A 17,436-nucleotide genomic window follows, 5' to 3' on the forward strand; every position below is an offset into this window, starting at 1 on the left:
TTCAGGCAATTATAATCAGTGCCACTCTGACATTCTTAATCATTCGGTGCAATGTGCAAGCTTTTCTAGGAGTAGAAAAGCTGGGTTGTTGAGGATGTGCTTTTTATGGGCTAGCTAATGCCGAGCTGTTTTCTAAAATGGCTGTACCAATTTACACTCCTACCAGTTGTATACAGGACTCCCTTTAATTGATGCCCAAGTGTTATAGGCTCAAAGCTAAGTAGTCACTTTACACCAGTTCTTTTGACATTGGGCCTAGAGACAAGTTAGAATGGGAATAACTCACTGATGTGATTGAGTGCTTTTTGGGAAACTCTACGAGAAGTCAAAATAATAATTACTTTATAGAAGATACTCTTGAGAAGGTATCTATTGCAGGCAGAGCCCAGCCTTAATTTCCCAGCATTTGTCATCCCACACAAAGAAGTGAGATAGCTTAAAGCTTGGGCGGATCTGTCTGGGTAAATTCCTTCGATCCAGTGTCTAAGATATCTTATCTGCAAAATAGGGATTACATAGTTCCTATTTCATAGTGAAGATTGAGTTAATACTTGTACAACACTTAGTGACTGACATGTAAATGCTCAATAATCTATCTACCAATCTATTTATCTATGATCTATCAATCTATCTAGATATGAATCCATCTATCTGTCTTTCTATTTACCTACCTATCTAACAGAAGTCTATCTTCCATAGACTCGCTAGTGACTGGCATTTATAGATGCTCAGAATGAATGTCCCTTCCTCATCCTGCCCCCAACTTGTGTCATATGTGATTGGGTGAGCTGCCTTTTGTCCCTTGCACCATGACTCCCTTGCTGGCAGGGATGTGTCTTGTCCACTGGTGTCTCCAAGGTGAGCTCAGTGAACATTATGGTAACCAGGTTATTGGTTGGCTTACAGTAAGTCCCAAGGTACAAAAGTAGATTCCCTGACATGCCATGTCTCTGTGTCTGTATCAGACAGAAATAAGAGGAAAACCATGGTGGAGGACTTGGTGGTCCTTGTGCGAGGAGGAGCAAGTGAGTACATCACTGCCCTGGCATTCAAGGACCTGCCGACTGCCGAGCTGATGCAGGAGTGGGGTGACGCGGTACAGTACAACCCAGACATCATCAAAATTAAGGTACCGTTGGGAAGCTGTGCTACCCATCCCCCTCTATTCAGGACACAGCTATGAGGGGCTAGTGTGAGCCAGGGTATGGGATACAGAGCTCAGTAAGACCCAGGCCCTCATCTTGAGGTACATGCATTATAGTGGAAAATGTATCTGGAGTGAACTGGTGGTAATGCATTGTCAGCCCCAGCTAGAGACTAGAGACCCCTGACTCGCATTCACTTGGACCCCCAAGTTGCTAAAGAAAATGAACCATCAGCTTCTAACTCCAGCCTTCTTAAATTAATATTGTTTCCATTTCATCAGGGAATTACTCGTTCAGATATTTGTTCATATAAACATTCATCCAGGCAACCAACCCATAGTTGCGAAGTTCCTGCCATGTGATAGGAACTAAGGCACTGAAGGAAAATAGAGGGAGGTGCAAGGATGAAAGATAGTCTGTGCTGAACAGTAACACACATGCAGGTGTACCTATCTTACAGGACAGGATAACACATCATGCTAACCACTGACATCTTTTGGGCACCTACTGTATTCATGACACTCCGCAGTGTTATTTCATCTAATCCCCACAAGAGTGCAAATTAAGTACTCGTATCTCCATTTTGTGGCTGATAAAAATCAAGTTCACAAAGTTGCACCCATTTGTGGCTGCTCCAGCGTCTCTGTTAGGGCCAGACCTGAGACTTGCTCCTCTTCTCTCCCCACCGGACTTCCCTGTGGGTTTGATGAATAGAAAATAATGATCGCAACCACCTGCCACCAAACAAGAGCCGTTGTGCAAACTTAAACTAAAAAGACATTTGCTAGGACACAACTGTCATACACGTCAGCACTGGCAGGTCCTTGCCCGTGGGGTCTTCAGCACGGCGTCCATGTCATATCTTACCCCGTCCTCCTCTTGCAGTCATCCGGACAGTTGTTGATGGTCCAGTGTCCACTCCTTGGAGATTCAGTCTTGCAGCCAAGGAGGGGAGTTGAGGGGCTGGAGCTCTGATGGGAGGCTCTGGAGTTCCCAACCCTGGCAGTTTCCCACAGGGTACTTATTTGTATGTCAAATGCATAGTTTCTGCAGAACAAGAATGCTGCCATTCAGGTCCTCTCCTCGGCCACTTATTCAGTAGTGACACTTACATGAGCACTGAGAAGGATAAAGTCAGCCACAGGTTGCAGGCAGCTCCAGAGAAATCTGGGCTCGACTGATGGCACGGTGACATTGATTGGTATCACATATGGGCATGGGGGAGAACAGAGTTCAGGGGAAAATAGATCCCTGGTATTTACTTTTTACTTATCTCTTCCCTGAATCTGTTATATAAAACTGAGAATTACTGGATTGCCCTGATTACCTATCTAAATAGGTTGGATGTGCCAGCCTAGGCATTGGGAATGTCAAGTGCCAAGCATATGATTATGATATGATATGATATGATATGATATGATATGATATGTAGTGTGTGTGTTTGTGTAGGGGGGTTGGGAGGGGGTCATGTTAGCGTGCTAAGCATCTCAAGCAGGCCTGCAAACAACCACAGACATGCAGCATTTCAGAAGGCACAGAGGCTTCACAGCACATGTGGGATATAGTAGAAAGTCAGACCAACTATCAGTGGAGTGCTAGGAAGGTCTGTTTGGGCTGAAAGGGGTGAAGAGATTAGGGAATCAGAGATGTTTTTAGGAGTAGGGGAAGAGGGATTGTCAAAGGTTTTTAAGCACTTTCTCTGTATATTCCTAACAGGAGTTGGAAATATACATTCTGGGCATCCCACTCCTTCATGCAGCTTCTGGCAAGAGAAAACTGCAGATGGTTTCACATTATCTTAGACAAATTCTTCTCTGCAGAGTCAGCTTACCAGGTAGCTGGAGGAGCAATTGCTTTCCAGGACAGCAGAGCCCACTAGATAAGCAATTTTTATACACAGTGTTAGCCAAACCTTGTGTACCTAAATTAGCATTAAAGATCAGATCTGAAACATGATTTCTGTAGGTGCCGGGGAAGCAGGGAAGAAAACCACAGGAGAGCCCATTCCCCCTGTTTACTGGTAAACTTTAGACCCAGAGAGATGGCTTTCTGATCAAAGGCGAGTTAAGAGAAAGCACTAGGCATATAAAGAGGATTCTGAACACAAAAGTTTGGCATGGCATTCAAGAGGCAGAAGACAAAAGTCTAAAGTATAGAAAAACAGAAGTAAATTTTAGAATGCATTTGCTTTCTGATTATAATAACATTCAAGGAAATGAGGAATTTATGAAATCAAAAATAGAAGTTGAGATGTTTAGACACTACTCAGATGAAAAGGGAAGTAGCTGAATTAGGACGCTAAAAGCACCACCGCAGAATTAAAACCTACGCTGGAAACTATAAAGAACAGAATTGACACTGCAGAAAATCGAGTCCGTGATGTGGAAGACGCTATAAAAATGTTCTTATAACGTAGAAGTAGAAGACAACGAGATTAAAACAACGACATAAAAGAAATATGATGGACAGAGAGTACAGAAGCAGAAATCTAAAATTCAGGGACTTCTTCCTGAGAAAGAGACAACGTTAAATGTGAAGATGCATTCATCAAACGCGTAATGAGGGAAATTTCCCTGAAGTGATCGTGCAAAGTGAGCAGCTCGTTGAAAAGTAGGCAAAAGTGCGGAAAACAAAGCCATACTGAAACACATTCTGGTGCATTTCATTTTGTACTTTTAGGAACAAATATGTCCTATGAAAATAAACGTCGTACTGGTCTCAGAATCCTTAGCAACACTACATGCCTGAAGATAATGGAGTGACAACCATGAGGCCTGGAAGGAAAAAGCTTGTGACCCGGTGAAATGGTCCTTAATGGAAGAAAAATCCCAAAGATACTTTGAGACATGAAGGGAATCAGATACAGGGTGGCCAGATTTAACAAATGCAAATGGAGGAGCTCTGAATTTCAGACAAGGAATAGTTTTTTAGTATGAGCTTCTCCCCAGTATTTCGTGGGGAGGTGAAAGTTATTTGCTGTTTATCTGAAATTCCATTTTATCTGGGCATTCTGTATTTAACTGGCAACCATAGTCACAAAGCCTCTCATTCACGTACATTTCTAGTGTCGTCAGGGCAGCTAGTCTGTGTTCTGGGATCCAGGCTAATGATGGAGAAGCCATTGTACAGAGCTTGGGCATCGCTCATCGTAGAAGGAAAAAAGAGATAGTGAATGGTGTCCACGTGGGGGTCAGGAGAGCCTAACGTACGCGGCAGTGAAACAAACCCTAAATCTCAGTGACTTAGTGCAACGAAAGTTTATTTCTCAAGCACACGACCTGTCCAAAGTGTATTAGCTAGGGGTCTTTTCTTATCCTCACTCAGGGTCCTAGGCGACGAAGGCTTTATCTTGTCATGCGCTCCCAAGATCACCACAGCAGTGGTGAGGGAATGGGAAAAGTCACCTGACTCTGCTCCAACACCTTCACCCAGGATGGGATACTCCCTCTGCTCACCTGTCAAAACAAGTCACGTTGAAAACCTGTCCGTGAGCATGGCGGGGAATTGCAGCCCTGCTACCTGCCCAAAAGTAAAAGAAGCTGATACATTTGGTAAACTGATAATGGCCCTCACATCTTTCTCAAACCTTTTAGTCCAGGATTCCCTAAGAGCAAATTACTCTGACCAACAGGTTTCAAATACAGATGTTGTGGTAGCATTGCCTGGTAAAATAGTGCTGGCCTTGAACTGCTGGGTCTAATAAATTCTACATTTTACAGTAATAAATTCTACGTTTCAAATAAGGAAACTGTGAATGTAATTAAATGGCAGGCTACACACCAACAAAATGATTTTGCCACGAATGAGATTCTTAACCTGTAAGGAATGGTGCTGTTTATAAGCCACATCTCAAAGAAGTGGACAGCTCTCAGACGAACTCAGGTGATGAATTAATATGCAAAATGTTTAACTTCTCAGGAATAAACACTAAACTAACAACCCAGTATTATTTTTACCTATCAAATCGATTGTGATTAAAAATCTATAATACTCAAAGTCATTGAGAATAATGACCTGGGAATATATATATATATATATATATATATATATATATATATCTCCAAAATATTAAAAATGTTTATAGATCCAATAACCCCAAATGAGGAGTTGACTAAAGAAATAATTTGAACAGTTGATAAAGATGCATGTATAAAAACATGCTTTGTTTTATGTTGTTTGGAGTAACAAAAGAAAAAAGGAAACAACCTAAAGATTCAGTAACGGGAAGAGCTGCAGCTCATCTATGCCACAGGATGTTATGCTGCCAGAAAAAAAAGAAATCGTTCTATCAAGGAATATTAAATGGCATGAGAAAATGCTCATAAAATGATGTTAAGTGAAAGAGAAAAGCAGACTAGAAAACTACACTTGTCTTATGCCACCAATTTGGTGTAAATATTGGTCTCCATCGGCCTATCCCAAAATATGTACTGAAAGAAAATCGACCCCAATGGTAGCAGTTCAAATCTTTTTCTGAGACTTACTGGCTGTGTGACTCTGGTCAAGCTTCTTAACTTTTCTGTGCCTCAAGCTTTTTATCTGTAAAATGGAACTATAGAAGACTACCTGATTCATTCACTGCTGTGAAGGTTAGGTTTGCTATTGCACGTAAAGGATTTAGTTCAGCACCTAATAAATGTTAGCTATGGCAATAGTTGTTATCATTAAGAATGATGATCACCAGGATCTATTACGGAGAATTACGGGAAGTTTAATAGATAGCATCCATCATCTCTTTGCAACAAGATGAGAAATAAAATTTTCACAAGGACAGGTATGCTAAGGACCCAATGATCAATGTGAGTAGTTAGGACTGTGTATCTGGGGAGAAATGGGAAGAAAGAAGGAGGGAGGGAGGGAGGGAGGGAGGGAAGAAGGGAGGGAGGGAGGGAGGGAGGGAGGAAGAAGAAAAAGAGGAGAAAAGAGAAAGGCAGGAAACGGGGATCAGCAAACCAAAGAATGCATAGTTGTGCCATGTTAACTTCATTTTTAAAAAGGAGCCGTGAAACTCTGAGGAGTTGCTGCTCAGAACTCCACCAAAGTTTACAAAATTTGGAGAACCCTGGAGTAGAGGTTGGAAATGGAACTAGTCAAGCCATTTTGATCATCAGGAACTAGTAGAACCAACAAACACTTTGGGTTAGAACCCTGGCGATGCATTTTTGTATGACTTCTTTGACTTTGTTCAAGTTCGTCAACCTCACCTGAAAACAGGATGAACAATTGCCCTTGCGATCATGAAGTGGAATCATATTGATAAACCGCCAACACAGCTCCTGGCACACAGAGTATGTGGAAGGTTTATTCTAGTTCTGCATCTACCTTACTCTCTCGCCTGGAGCAAATCTCAGTGCTGGCAGGAAAAACCCTGGGTGGTTAAAGGCAGCTTTTCAAGGTGCTCCACGGGGAAAGGAGACTGTTGGAAGAGCTCCTCAGTGGTGTACAGCAAACCCACCCCCCCCTCCCTCCCAACCCTCCCTCTTGAGCAGCCAGCAGGCTGGACAGTTCTGCAAACAGCCTCTGGATCAATTCATTGACTGCAAAACGGTGAGACAATGGGACCACCAAGGGGCCTTGCTTTGCCCACTGGGGCAAAGGTCAGCATCAGATGCATTAAGAAATGGAAGCAATTTTCTTCCCACTGGAGGCTTCTATTAGGCATGATTGCCTGCATTTAGACAGACCCTAAACTCTCCAGGGCTGGATTAGGGGAGGATCACAAACAAAATCTGGAGAGGAAACTGGCCCTGGAGCTAAAGCTAGAGCCCAGGGGCTCTGAATATTTTTAATTACCTTTTTGGACTTTGCCTCTGATTTTCCCTAGCCCACATTCATCTGTGGCTTCCTCTTCTCAAACACTGTTATGCCCACTGAGCTACCAGCAACACTCTTTCTGCCTCTATGGTTGTGCTATGCACACCTTCTCCTCCATGCCTGCTGCTTGTGTCCTGATGAGGTCTTCGGTCTCCCTTTAATTCATCCATCGTCCACTTTCATCAGAGGTTTTCTCTAAGCTCAAGGTTGGACCCTAGAGACACAGGGCTGAGCAGTATGCAGCCCTGATCGCAAAAGGAGATTTCAACATAAAAACGGTAATGACCACAAGGGAGCAAAAAGAATTTATATTGGATGAGTAGTATAGACAGTGTTCCGAGTGTTTTGTGGGGGCAAGGTGCCCCGTGAGCTTTGGAGCTCAGGAAAGCCTTCCTGGTGGTGGCTCTCTCGTGATGTGAAAGCTTTTGATAGGTTTGGAGGGAGAGAGATGTTAGGACAAGGCTCCTTTAATACTTTCAAAGAGCTGCTTGAAAATCACCTCCTCTCCCCACCAAAGACAGATTAGCCACCTGCTCCTGCTCCTCTATCCATTGCAAGCTTCCAGTGCTACCTGTGGCCACTGTGCTGTAAGGATGTTAGTTTCCATCTCTAGATTCTGAGTTTCTTGCCAGTGGGGATTTTATCTTATTCTTCATTTACACTGAATTCCTGGCACTTCAGAGGTATTCCGTAAGTACTGGTTGACCTGAACTTGAATGAGCTTATTTGTAGATGTTGGGTGGGATGGGACAGAGAGACGATCAGGCGTCCATCCGAATGCTGTGGCATTTATCCAGTTCCATATGAATCCACTTTGGTCTCCGTGCACTGACCCCTGGCCGTTTCCTGTGCGGCCTTGCTTTACGCTTCTATCTGATAAATGTTGTCTGTTGCAATCAGTGCCTCTCCTCCCTTCCCAGGCAGAGCCTCTGTATGAACTGGTGACGGCCACAGACTTTGCCTTCTCCAGCACAGTGAAGCAGAACATGAAACGGGCCCTGGAGGAGTTCCAGAAAGAAGTCAGCGCCTGCCACTGTGCTCCCTGCCACGGGAATGGAGTCCCTGTCCTGATAGGTACCAGGCAGCCGCTGTCCCTTGTGGAAGCCATCCTCTGGAGGGGCTGCCCCTGGGGCCAAAATACATCATCAAAACCACATACCCTCCAGAGTATCTCAGGAAGAGTTTCTAGGTCAACCCCTAGTCTCTGCCTCAGGTCCCAGGGTCTGTCATGAAGCTGTCTCTTCATTGTCTCAGGGGGGAAAAAGAACCCCCTAGCCATTTGGAACCTCTTAAAGCTGAACTTCTTCCCCCTGACTGGACATTTCTGTGTTTCCCCAAAAATAAGACCACCTGGACAGTCAGCTCTAATGAATCTTTTGGAGCAAAAATTAATAAAAGACGGTCCTATTTTACTATAACATAAGTAAAAGACTTACTATATAAGTCTTATGTTATATAAGACTCGGTCTTATATTAATTTTTGCCCCAAAAGACGCTTTAGAGCTGATTGTCCAGGTAGGTCTTATTTTCAGGAAAACACGGTAGAACTAAGGGCATACCTTGGAGACATTGCAGTTTCAGTTCCAGACCACCGCAATAAAGTGAGTCGTAATCTTTTTGCTGGTGGAGGGTCTTGCCTTCTATTTGTAACACAACACCTGTGAAGGGCAATCATGCAAAAAACAATAAAACAAGATATGCCTATATTTGAGACTTACAGCCCTACTGATGCCCGGGCCCCAACCTGGCTCATGACATGCGACTGGAGAAGGGCCCGTCATCAGGATGGTGAAACCCTCTCCAGGAAGTTCTAACCTGCAGCCTGGGTGTGACTCACATTGCCAAAGTCCCCATCTCTCCTGGATTGGACCCAGGAGACCCCTGCACTCAGCTCATGGCCAAGCGCACGCTGTTCCTGGAAGGCAGCAGATCCCAGCCCAGGCTGCATGTGAGAATTGCCCAGGGAGCTTTTCACAGACACAAGCCCTGGGCCTTAGCCCAAAGTAATTAAAGTGAATCACTGGGATTGGTCTTTGGAAAAGCCTATCAGATGAGTCCATGGTAGAATAGGACTGAGAAGCTGTTCTGCAGCTGAATTCACTGGCAGACAGGATCCAGGATTTCACCATGTTTGTAGACGAGTGGGAGAGCTAGACTTAACCAAAGAGTTACATTGAAATGCACCAGTGTTCGTCTGACTATCTCCCACGGAGTCAGAATGTAGGCAATGAGGACATGCTACTGTGGCTGTCCAGATACCTGGGTTCCAGCCACAAGGGACACAGTGAGTGACAGCAGCATTGTACTGAAAACAGGAGCAGGCTGAGGCTGTGGGGTCTGTAACAAGGAATGGGGATGGACTCAGGGACTATCTTCTGCCCAAAGAAGGGGCCCTGAGCTGAGCAGAGGAAACCGTTGTGCGCGTCCTGAGCGATACGTGGTGAGAAGATTAGGGGGCTGGGAAGCAGTGGCAAGGAGGGGCCGTTAGAATTTGATTCCTACCTGTAAGGATCACATTGGGTTCCCAGCAATGGGCAGGGCAAAGGCAGAGGTAGGGCCTGGAATCTAATTCTCCTTTTCTGATGAGCTCACAAACCTCTAAGGACTGGACACTTCCAGTCCAGCCTGATGTCGAAACAGGACAATGATAGCAACTGGTCCCAGCAGGTCCCAGCCCAGGGAGCCAGGTGGCGTTGGCAGAACAAACCACGGGGACGGAGCAAGCTCAGCAGAGGGGACACAGAGAACACCTGTCCTCAGGGAGAAAGATCCCGGCTGCCCAGCTGAGACTGAGGCATGTGTGTGTAGCTCGTTGGCCAGGAAGGATATGAGCAAAGCAGGCAGAAGTGAGAGCCTCAGGCTGGGAAGTTCTGCCTTCAGGACAAGGGCATATAAGTGAGGGACAGTTTCGCAGAAAGTGGACCCGCTCACTGGCTCCAGGTTTTGATCCAGGGTCACTGAAGTCCCCCTTGCCTGGTGTGAAATTTGGACCCACCTAGGGTTCTGCACTGGAGATGAGGGAGAATATAAAGCCAGGGACTGGGATATTCTTGGGACAATCCTGTGAAGAGATTTGGTGTGATCTGGATGAAAGAAGCTCTAGGATGACCTGTTACAGATTAACATAAAGAATGTCTTCCAAAATGTCAGAACTGGCTAAAGGGAGGATAAGACATCTGAGGGTAGTGAGTTCCCCATCACTAGAGGTGTTCAAGCAGAGGTTAGACAATTATTTGTGGTGAAAATGAGCATCAGTGACCACTGGCCTCACCACTAATGTTGCTTCCGACTCAGAACACATCAGGCCATGTCAGAATTCTGCTAATGAGTAATAACAACTCCATATAATTCCCCACGATGGCAATAAACACCCTCTTTTACTAGCAAAAGACCCTCCAGAAAGGAGTAGGTATTCTTGGCACTGAACCTTCTTATTTCAAACCATTCAACTAAATGTTTGCCCTCTTGTAACCTAATGGCAAAGCAGTGCTGTGGAGGGCTGAACTCCAGTTCTTTGCTTCACTTGGTATAATTCACGCTCTCTGCACTGTTCTTTTCAGAATCACGTTGTGACTGCATCTGTCCTAATGGATTCCGAGGTCAAGCCTGTGAGATCACCTTTCTGAAAAGTAAGTAGTCTTTGAGAGTTGGTGGGAAAACGGAACTCTAGAGAAGTCCAGAGAATACTCTAAAAGAGCAAGGTGGGGGTGTCAGGTAGGGAGCTGGACAGTATGAAACTTGAGATCCATCCTAGCTCCGGAGGGTATATTTCATTTTCACGTGAGAGCGCTTCGTGTTATAGGGCTACTAATGCATGGCATTTGCAAGTAATGTCTTTGGGTCGTTCTGGAATGCTTACCATTTTGGTGTTTATTTTTTTTTAATTTAGTGAACGCCTATTCAGCCATCAAAATCCAGCACAGATGCCCCTTGTTCTGTAAAAAATCTTCTAACACTACTCCCCCTACAAGTAAAATTAGTTAATTCCTCTTTGGGGCTCCTGTAGGACTTTGAACATTTATTACAGCTATTTATTACAGTTCTTAGCACATTATATTTTGGGTTCTGTGTGACTATTTCCCTTACATCTATGAGTAGGGATCATGTTCCATTTATCTCTGTGTCCCCATGTCCCAGCACAGCTACTGCTCAGTATTAAAATAACAAATCAATAAGATCCCCTCCAAGTCTCAAATTCTTTGGCCTGTTTATTATCTAAGAGTTCTCAACCCCCCATCTCCTCCTTCCCTTTATTTTCCTTTCTGTGACTTTTTGGTGATACCATTAAAAAAGGAAATTGGCACATGCAGTGGAAACAACAAATATTTATTAGGCACTTTACCGTGTACCAGGCACTTTTTTTTTGCTGAGGGCTTGGACTCAGCTGGGTTCAAATTCCATCTCTATCATTTAATAACTGTGACCTTGAGCAACTTACTGCACCCTTTGTGCCTCAATTTCCTCACCTGTAAAGTGGAGCTGATGATATTAGCTATCTCATAGAGTTATCTTTAGTTTCTCATGAGACATGTATATAGCACTTAGAATGATGCCTAGTACATTGTAAGAGCAAAATAAAAATTTGTTAATTTGTTCTAAAGCTAAATAGTGCTGCATATACTACCATATCCTTTTGTTTTACATATATTAATTTTACATCTACTTGACATGCTTTGTATTTCCATATGTTAACTTTTACTTGTATTCAATTTGTATTTTACATATATTAAACCTTTTCGTTTTTACAGCAACCTCATGAAGTAGATACTATGAGTTAAAGATGAAGAAACTGAGTTTAATGGGGCATGAACTGACTTGCCCCGTGGTCACACAGTTACCTTTGCTCTTGACTCCTGCCTTCACTATTCCCCTCCCCAGAGAGATGCTCAGGGTTGTCTTCACTCCCTCTCCTCCTACATCTCAACCAGGACCCCCACGGTGGGTGACCTGCCAGGGAGTGTGCAGTCCATCAGACAGCCACAGGATTTCTGCTGGTTAGAGGAGACCTTGGAAAACTTCTCCTCCAGTCTTCTCAGTTTACAAATGGAGAGGCCCAGAGATATTAAGCAGTGTACCCAGAACTGCACAGTGAGTTAGAGGCTCAGCCAGATAGTACATGATGTATCATGGTGGATATAATTGATTATTGGCCAATCTCATCAATGACCAAAAAATCCCTAACAGAAAGGCAAATGTCAGGGAAGAGAGAGTACAGTGTTACTACCTCATTTAAAACACACAACATTCATAGTAGATAACATAGTTCCTATTTTATACATTGAGAATGGACCTATCCATCATCCTATATTGGAGAATTGTCTAAGCTGGAAACCATTCATTGAACAAATATTTCCTATAGGGCCTCCTTTGTGTCAGCTTAGGTGCTGGGGTTCAATGGTGAGCAAATCAGATATAGTTCCTGTCATCATGGATATTTCTCTTTAGCAAGAAAGACCAACATCATTTGAATTGCCCCAGAAGTACATTTACACTTTTAATCGTAACTGCTACAGAATGCTCTAAGAGCTTCAAATATGAAGAATTGATAGGAAGTTAGGGGTCAGGGGAGGTTTCTGTCGAAATAGCACTTAAACTGAGATCTGAAAGGTGAATAGGATTGACCAGATGAACAAAGGCCAGGAGGAGCAGCATGTGCAAGGGCTCTGGTGTAGAAGGGAGCATGGTGAATACAATGGCCTGAAAGGACAGTTGACTGGAGAGGGGAGATCAGAGATTCAGACTCCCGAAGCCTTTTAGAATGTACACCCCACCCACTTGTAGGGTACCACAGTATAATAGGGCTAATTAATGTTCATTGACTTTCTTTCTTATAGACGTCCCCATTGATGGGAAGTGGAATTGCTGGTCAGACTGGTCTCCATGTTCTGGAGGACAGAAAACAAGACAAAGGCAGTGCAACAATCCACCTCCTCAAAACGGTGGCAGCCCCTGCTCGGGCCCTGCTTCAGAAACACTTAACTGTTAGGTGGAAGGGAGAGCTTCTAGTAGCAGATGACACTACCGTGGGCTGCACTCAGCGAGAACTCTGAGCCCTGAGGAGCTCAGGGTAGCTCACCCCCACCCCAGCCGCCATCTGGGGCCAGCCCAAGGGTGGAGGGCAGTGCCATTCAGGATGTTTAAAATAAAAATGTTATTTGTCAAATGCACATTGATTGGAACAAACAGTGAGTTAACAATCATGATAAGTTCCTTAAGGGCTTAACCCTCTTGGTAATCCTTGCTTTGCTCATCTCTACAGTTTTATTTCACTCACATTTACTACCAGCCAGGAACTGTGTTGGGAGTTATTTACATTGAAGTCCTACTGTCTAGCAATGACTGGCTCATAGCAGGTGCCCAGTAATGAATCAATGACTAGATACTAATTTCTCCTCCCTTGAGGAGTGTACTGTCTCATTCAATGACCATGGCCGTTAATATTTTTTAAATGATTGCTATGAGCCAACCACAGTGGTCAGTCTGTTAATTCATTTCACCCTCATGATGACCTTGTAAGGTGGACGCCATATAGTGGCCTCTTAAACAGCTGGCAGAACTGAGGCTTAGAACAATAACGTGGCTCGTCCAGGGTTACACAGCTAGGCAGTGAGCAGAGCTAGGCTGCAAATCTGGGCTCTCAGGCGCCAGGGTTTTAAACTGAATTATCATGTTCCCTTGCTTTCAATAGATGGGGATTTGATTAACAAAGGCTTTTTAATGAAACAAAATATTGGAGAAAATGTCATGTGTGTGACACAGATCTTCACAGATGTGTCCTGAGGGGAGTGGGTCTGGGTCCCTCCGCTCCCTTTGGCTAGTGAGCACAGCAAGCACATGGTTGTATGTGGCACAACCAGGAGCTGTGGACTCGAGCTGAGTTGTCGTGACGTGAATGGATACCCAGAGAAGATCCTGAGTTGAAGAGAAGAGCCAGGGAAACTGATCACTGAATGAGAGACAGGTACACAAGAAAGATTTTTAAACATAGAGGCGTGGTTGTGGTGGCTGGGATAGGAAACATGCACAGGAGAAGTTCAAGCTAATGGCTGTGGGGCCGCGTGCAATGAGAACGTTCCCCTACCTCTGTACATTCTACCTTGTTCACTCATGCTCTTGTGCGAACCCCGTTTGGGGGAGGGAGGTGCTGGAGGAGGAGAATAAGAAGGCATCTGATCTTCAGGTTACTAAAAACCAAAATATTTTCCTTCTTTAGACTGAGTCAAGTGATCACTCAATCTTTATTGCTCTCGTTCATGCTATCATATTAAAAACCTCCCTTGATATATTTTTTGCTCTTGGGCACTTCCTGTCTGATGACAGAACTTGATGTGAGTTTGTTGAAACCAAATTGGTATGGAAAAAAAAACAGTCGATGAAAGGTGAATTGGATCATCCTGTTTTCAACCAATTTGTTCTTGGCTACGTCATCTGCTTTGAATTTGCTACTGAGCCCAGGACTGGGGCCTAAGACCGAATGCATCCATGACACCAAAGCATGGGGCACCGCCACCCACCAGCCTGGCTCACCCAGGTATCTGGAGCTGTCAATCGAACAACCATTAGAAGGAGCTGATATTTTACCGCGCAGGGTTTGTTGCAGCAAGCGTGCGAAAGCTGTCTATCTTCCTGCATCCTGGTGTCCCCTGCAATTGAGCTGACGGGTGTGGGCCTTTTTTTGGCTTAATATTATTTCTTCGCTGTCTGCTGTTATTGCAACAGGCTAATCCAATAATGGTTTATCTCTTTCATTATACCGAGACCGAATAATTTTCTTGAGTTATCATCTATCTTCTTTGAAGATTCCCCAGAGATGGGGAAGAGAGGTTCTGTCTTTGGTTGACGGGAAGCTCCAATGAAGCCGACAGCAGCACGTCGAAGCCAGTGCCGCCAAATTAAATTCTGAATCTCAATCACAGCCACCGTTTCTAATGGGAAATTTGAGTTGATTATGGCGATGACAGGCCAGGTTCACGTTTATTGCATTTAGCAGAAATTGTTTATCCTATTAAATATGGTCTTGAAGGAGAGACAATTGAATTGCGGAACACCGGTGAATACCCAAGTGACGCCAGAGCCCTGCTAAACTGTGTAATAATTATATTCTTATTTGTGGGCTAAACTTCCCCTCGTGGCTCTTTTTGCAAACAAATGTACTTAGGAGGAGGCTGAAACATAATGTAAGAATTAAACAAAATAAATGCAAATCGTGCTTTTGGAAAACCTTGGCAACGGTAGCTCGAACCAGCGTACCCGAGTAGGAGCTACAGTGTCCGTGGGGCACAGTCGAGGCAGTGGTTTGGCAGTGATCCTGGAAGCTTGAACAAGATACCTGGATGTGGGAGAGGTTTGCATCCAAGAACATAAATCTCTGAAATGCTGTGAGCTCTGCTGCGTACTTGATGTAGGGGTATGAGGCTGGGAGTCCTGTGCCTGTCCTTCCACCCTGGGTGACCTTGGGCTAATAGCATAACTTCTGTGGGAATAATAATTATTATTATAATAGCTGCCAATTACAGGGTGCTTCTTAGTTTATGAAGTCTTTTAGCCTACATTATCTCATTTTATCTGAATTTGATGGGGGTAGATATTAATACAGTCATCAGGTAACATGTAGAGAAAGCTTCAAAGGAAACCTGATCTTTCCAATGAATGAGCAGACTAGGAAAATCAAGGTGGGACTTCTAGGGAGGCCAGACGAAAGAGCATCAGCTGGCTGAGAAGCCAGAGGAAATTGCCATCTTTGTTTTAAAGAAGAGAACTCTGGCCTGCTCCCAGGCACTTATAAAAAAGCCCCAGGGAGAGAGTGTGCCTGGAGGAGAAAGTCCTTGGGACACCAGCCGGGTCTCCCTGGGGACCTTCGTGATTAGCATCTTGATGGAGAACTATTTTGTTTTACAGACTGAAGATGTCCTTAATGACATTATGTCTATTTGCCAATGTTTCCAGACTTTGCAGACATTGTATTATAATTTACTCATTCGTCATCTCCTATTCTTTCTCAAATGTAATGTCCATGGAAATGGGGAGTGTCTGTGTGCTGCACTCCTATGTCTCTAGTACCCAGTACAGTGCTTGGCAGAATCAGACAATGATAAATAATTGTTGCATGAATTCGTAAATGGATGAAAAGGGATATGAGTGGGACCAAGGGCAGAACCTTCCCAGGCCGGTAAGAAACTTCAGTGAATTGGTTGCACGTGATGGTGGCATCATGAAGTTTGGGGTATAGAACCCTGAGAAAAGGGCAACCCACACAGCGATGGCCAGGGCCTGCAGCCAGCTTCATGGGCCACATTGCAAACAGAGTCAAGTAAAAGAGGCAGCAAAATAGCTGATACCAGGTAGGGACTGATCGTCCTTGTTTGGAGGTGTTAGTGTTGGTGACTTCCTGGGGTTGGTGACTTCTGCATCTGGGAAGCAGACAAGTCTGCACTCACGGGTGGGGTAACCCTGTGAAGCACATATACAGGTTGATGAAGAAACCAAGGCTCAACAGGGCTCACAGCCCTTCCCAATATGTAGCAGAGGCAGGACATGAATAAGGAGTAACTTAACAACAATCGCCGTCCAACATTCTGCCTCCTCCTCGTTTTCTCCTCATAGATTTGTCGTAAACCTAGACTGTCCACATAAACCGTAACGGCGACCCGTTGCAATGGTATGCTTTAAGTCTTTGATATTCCCTGTTTGTCAAATGCTGTCGTGAAATCGGAGTTTTCTATCTGGTATGTTCTTCTTTGAGTTGTCTTTCTTAAATGTTGGGCCAGATTCCAATACTGAAGTACTCAGGAATGCAAAGATGGGTTTATTGAGATGCCCCGTCGAGACAGCACAACCTCTTAGGCAGAACTGGAAACACAGATGAAGAGGCCGAGCAGCAAAGTACTTAGAAGTGTGTGCGCTGCTGCCAGATTGCCTGCATTTGGGACGTGGCCTGGCTCTGTGACTTACGAGCTTTGTGGGCTTATGCTAGTTACATACCCATCTGTGCCTCTGTTTCTTCATCTGTAATTTGGGAGTGGTGACAGTAGCAAATTCCTGGGTTTCCGAGAGGCCTGGGACAAAGTCAGCCCTTCATAGTTAGCTATATCATGGACACCACTGTTTCTGGGGATTCTCAAAACAGCAACAAGAACTACGGGGTTTTTTTGTTTGTTTGTTTGTCTTTTTAAAGTCATTTAAAACTGCTTTAAAGACATTTCGGTGTGAAACCCACTACAACGCGTGAGAACAAGAAAGACGTAAAATAGCTTGGCACGGAGGAGATGTCTTAATAAAGGACCTGCAGAGCTTTTATATCCCAAGCTCTGGCTTATTAAGGGAAAATGGAACAGCATAATAACTAATATTTGCAGAGGGCATTACTAGTTACAAAGAACTTTCACATACTTAATCCAGCTTAATCCTCTCAATGCCTGCAAGAGGACGGATTTATTATCTGCCTCTGACAGGTGATGAGACAGAGCCTCGGAGAGAC

General features: G+C 44.3%; 1 protein-coding gene across 1 annotated transcript in view; it reads left to right on the forward strand.

Annotated features, from left to right (window-relative positions):
- The window catches only part of C8B (complement C8 beta chain), a gene marked incomplete at both ends in the record, with an annotated part of 36,759 nt that extends 23,814 nt beyond the window's left edge, over window positions 1-12,945 (forward strand). The window contains 4 exons of the mRNA XM_081056645.1: window positions 966-1,129; window positions 7,880-8,033; window positions 10,520-10,588; window positions 12,794-12,945. Coding sequence (XP_080912771.1) covers window positions 966-1,129; window positions 7,880-8,033; window positions 10,520-10,588; window positions 12,794-12,945 — 539 coding nt within the window. The remainder of the gene's footprint in view (window positions 1-965; window positions 1,130-7,879; window positions 8,034-10,519; window positions 10,589-12,793) is intronic.
- Between the last annotated feature and the right edge of the window lie 4,491 nt (window positions 12,946-17,436).

This window comes from Rhinolophus hipposideros, assembly GCF_964194185.1.
Source record: "Rhinolophus hipposideros genome assembly, chromosome: 8".
Classification (NCBI taxonomy): Eukaryota; Metazoa; Chordata; class Mammalia; order Chiroptera; family Rhinolophidae; genus Rhinolophus; species Rhinolophus hipposideros.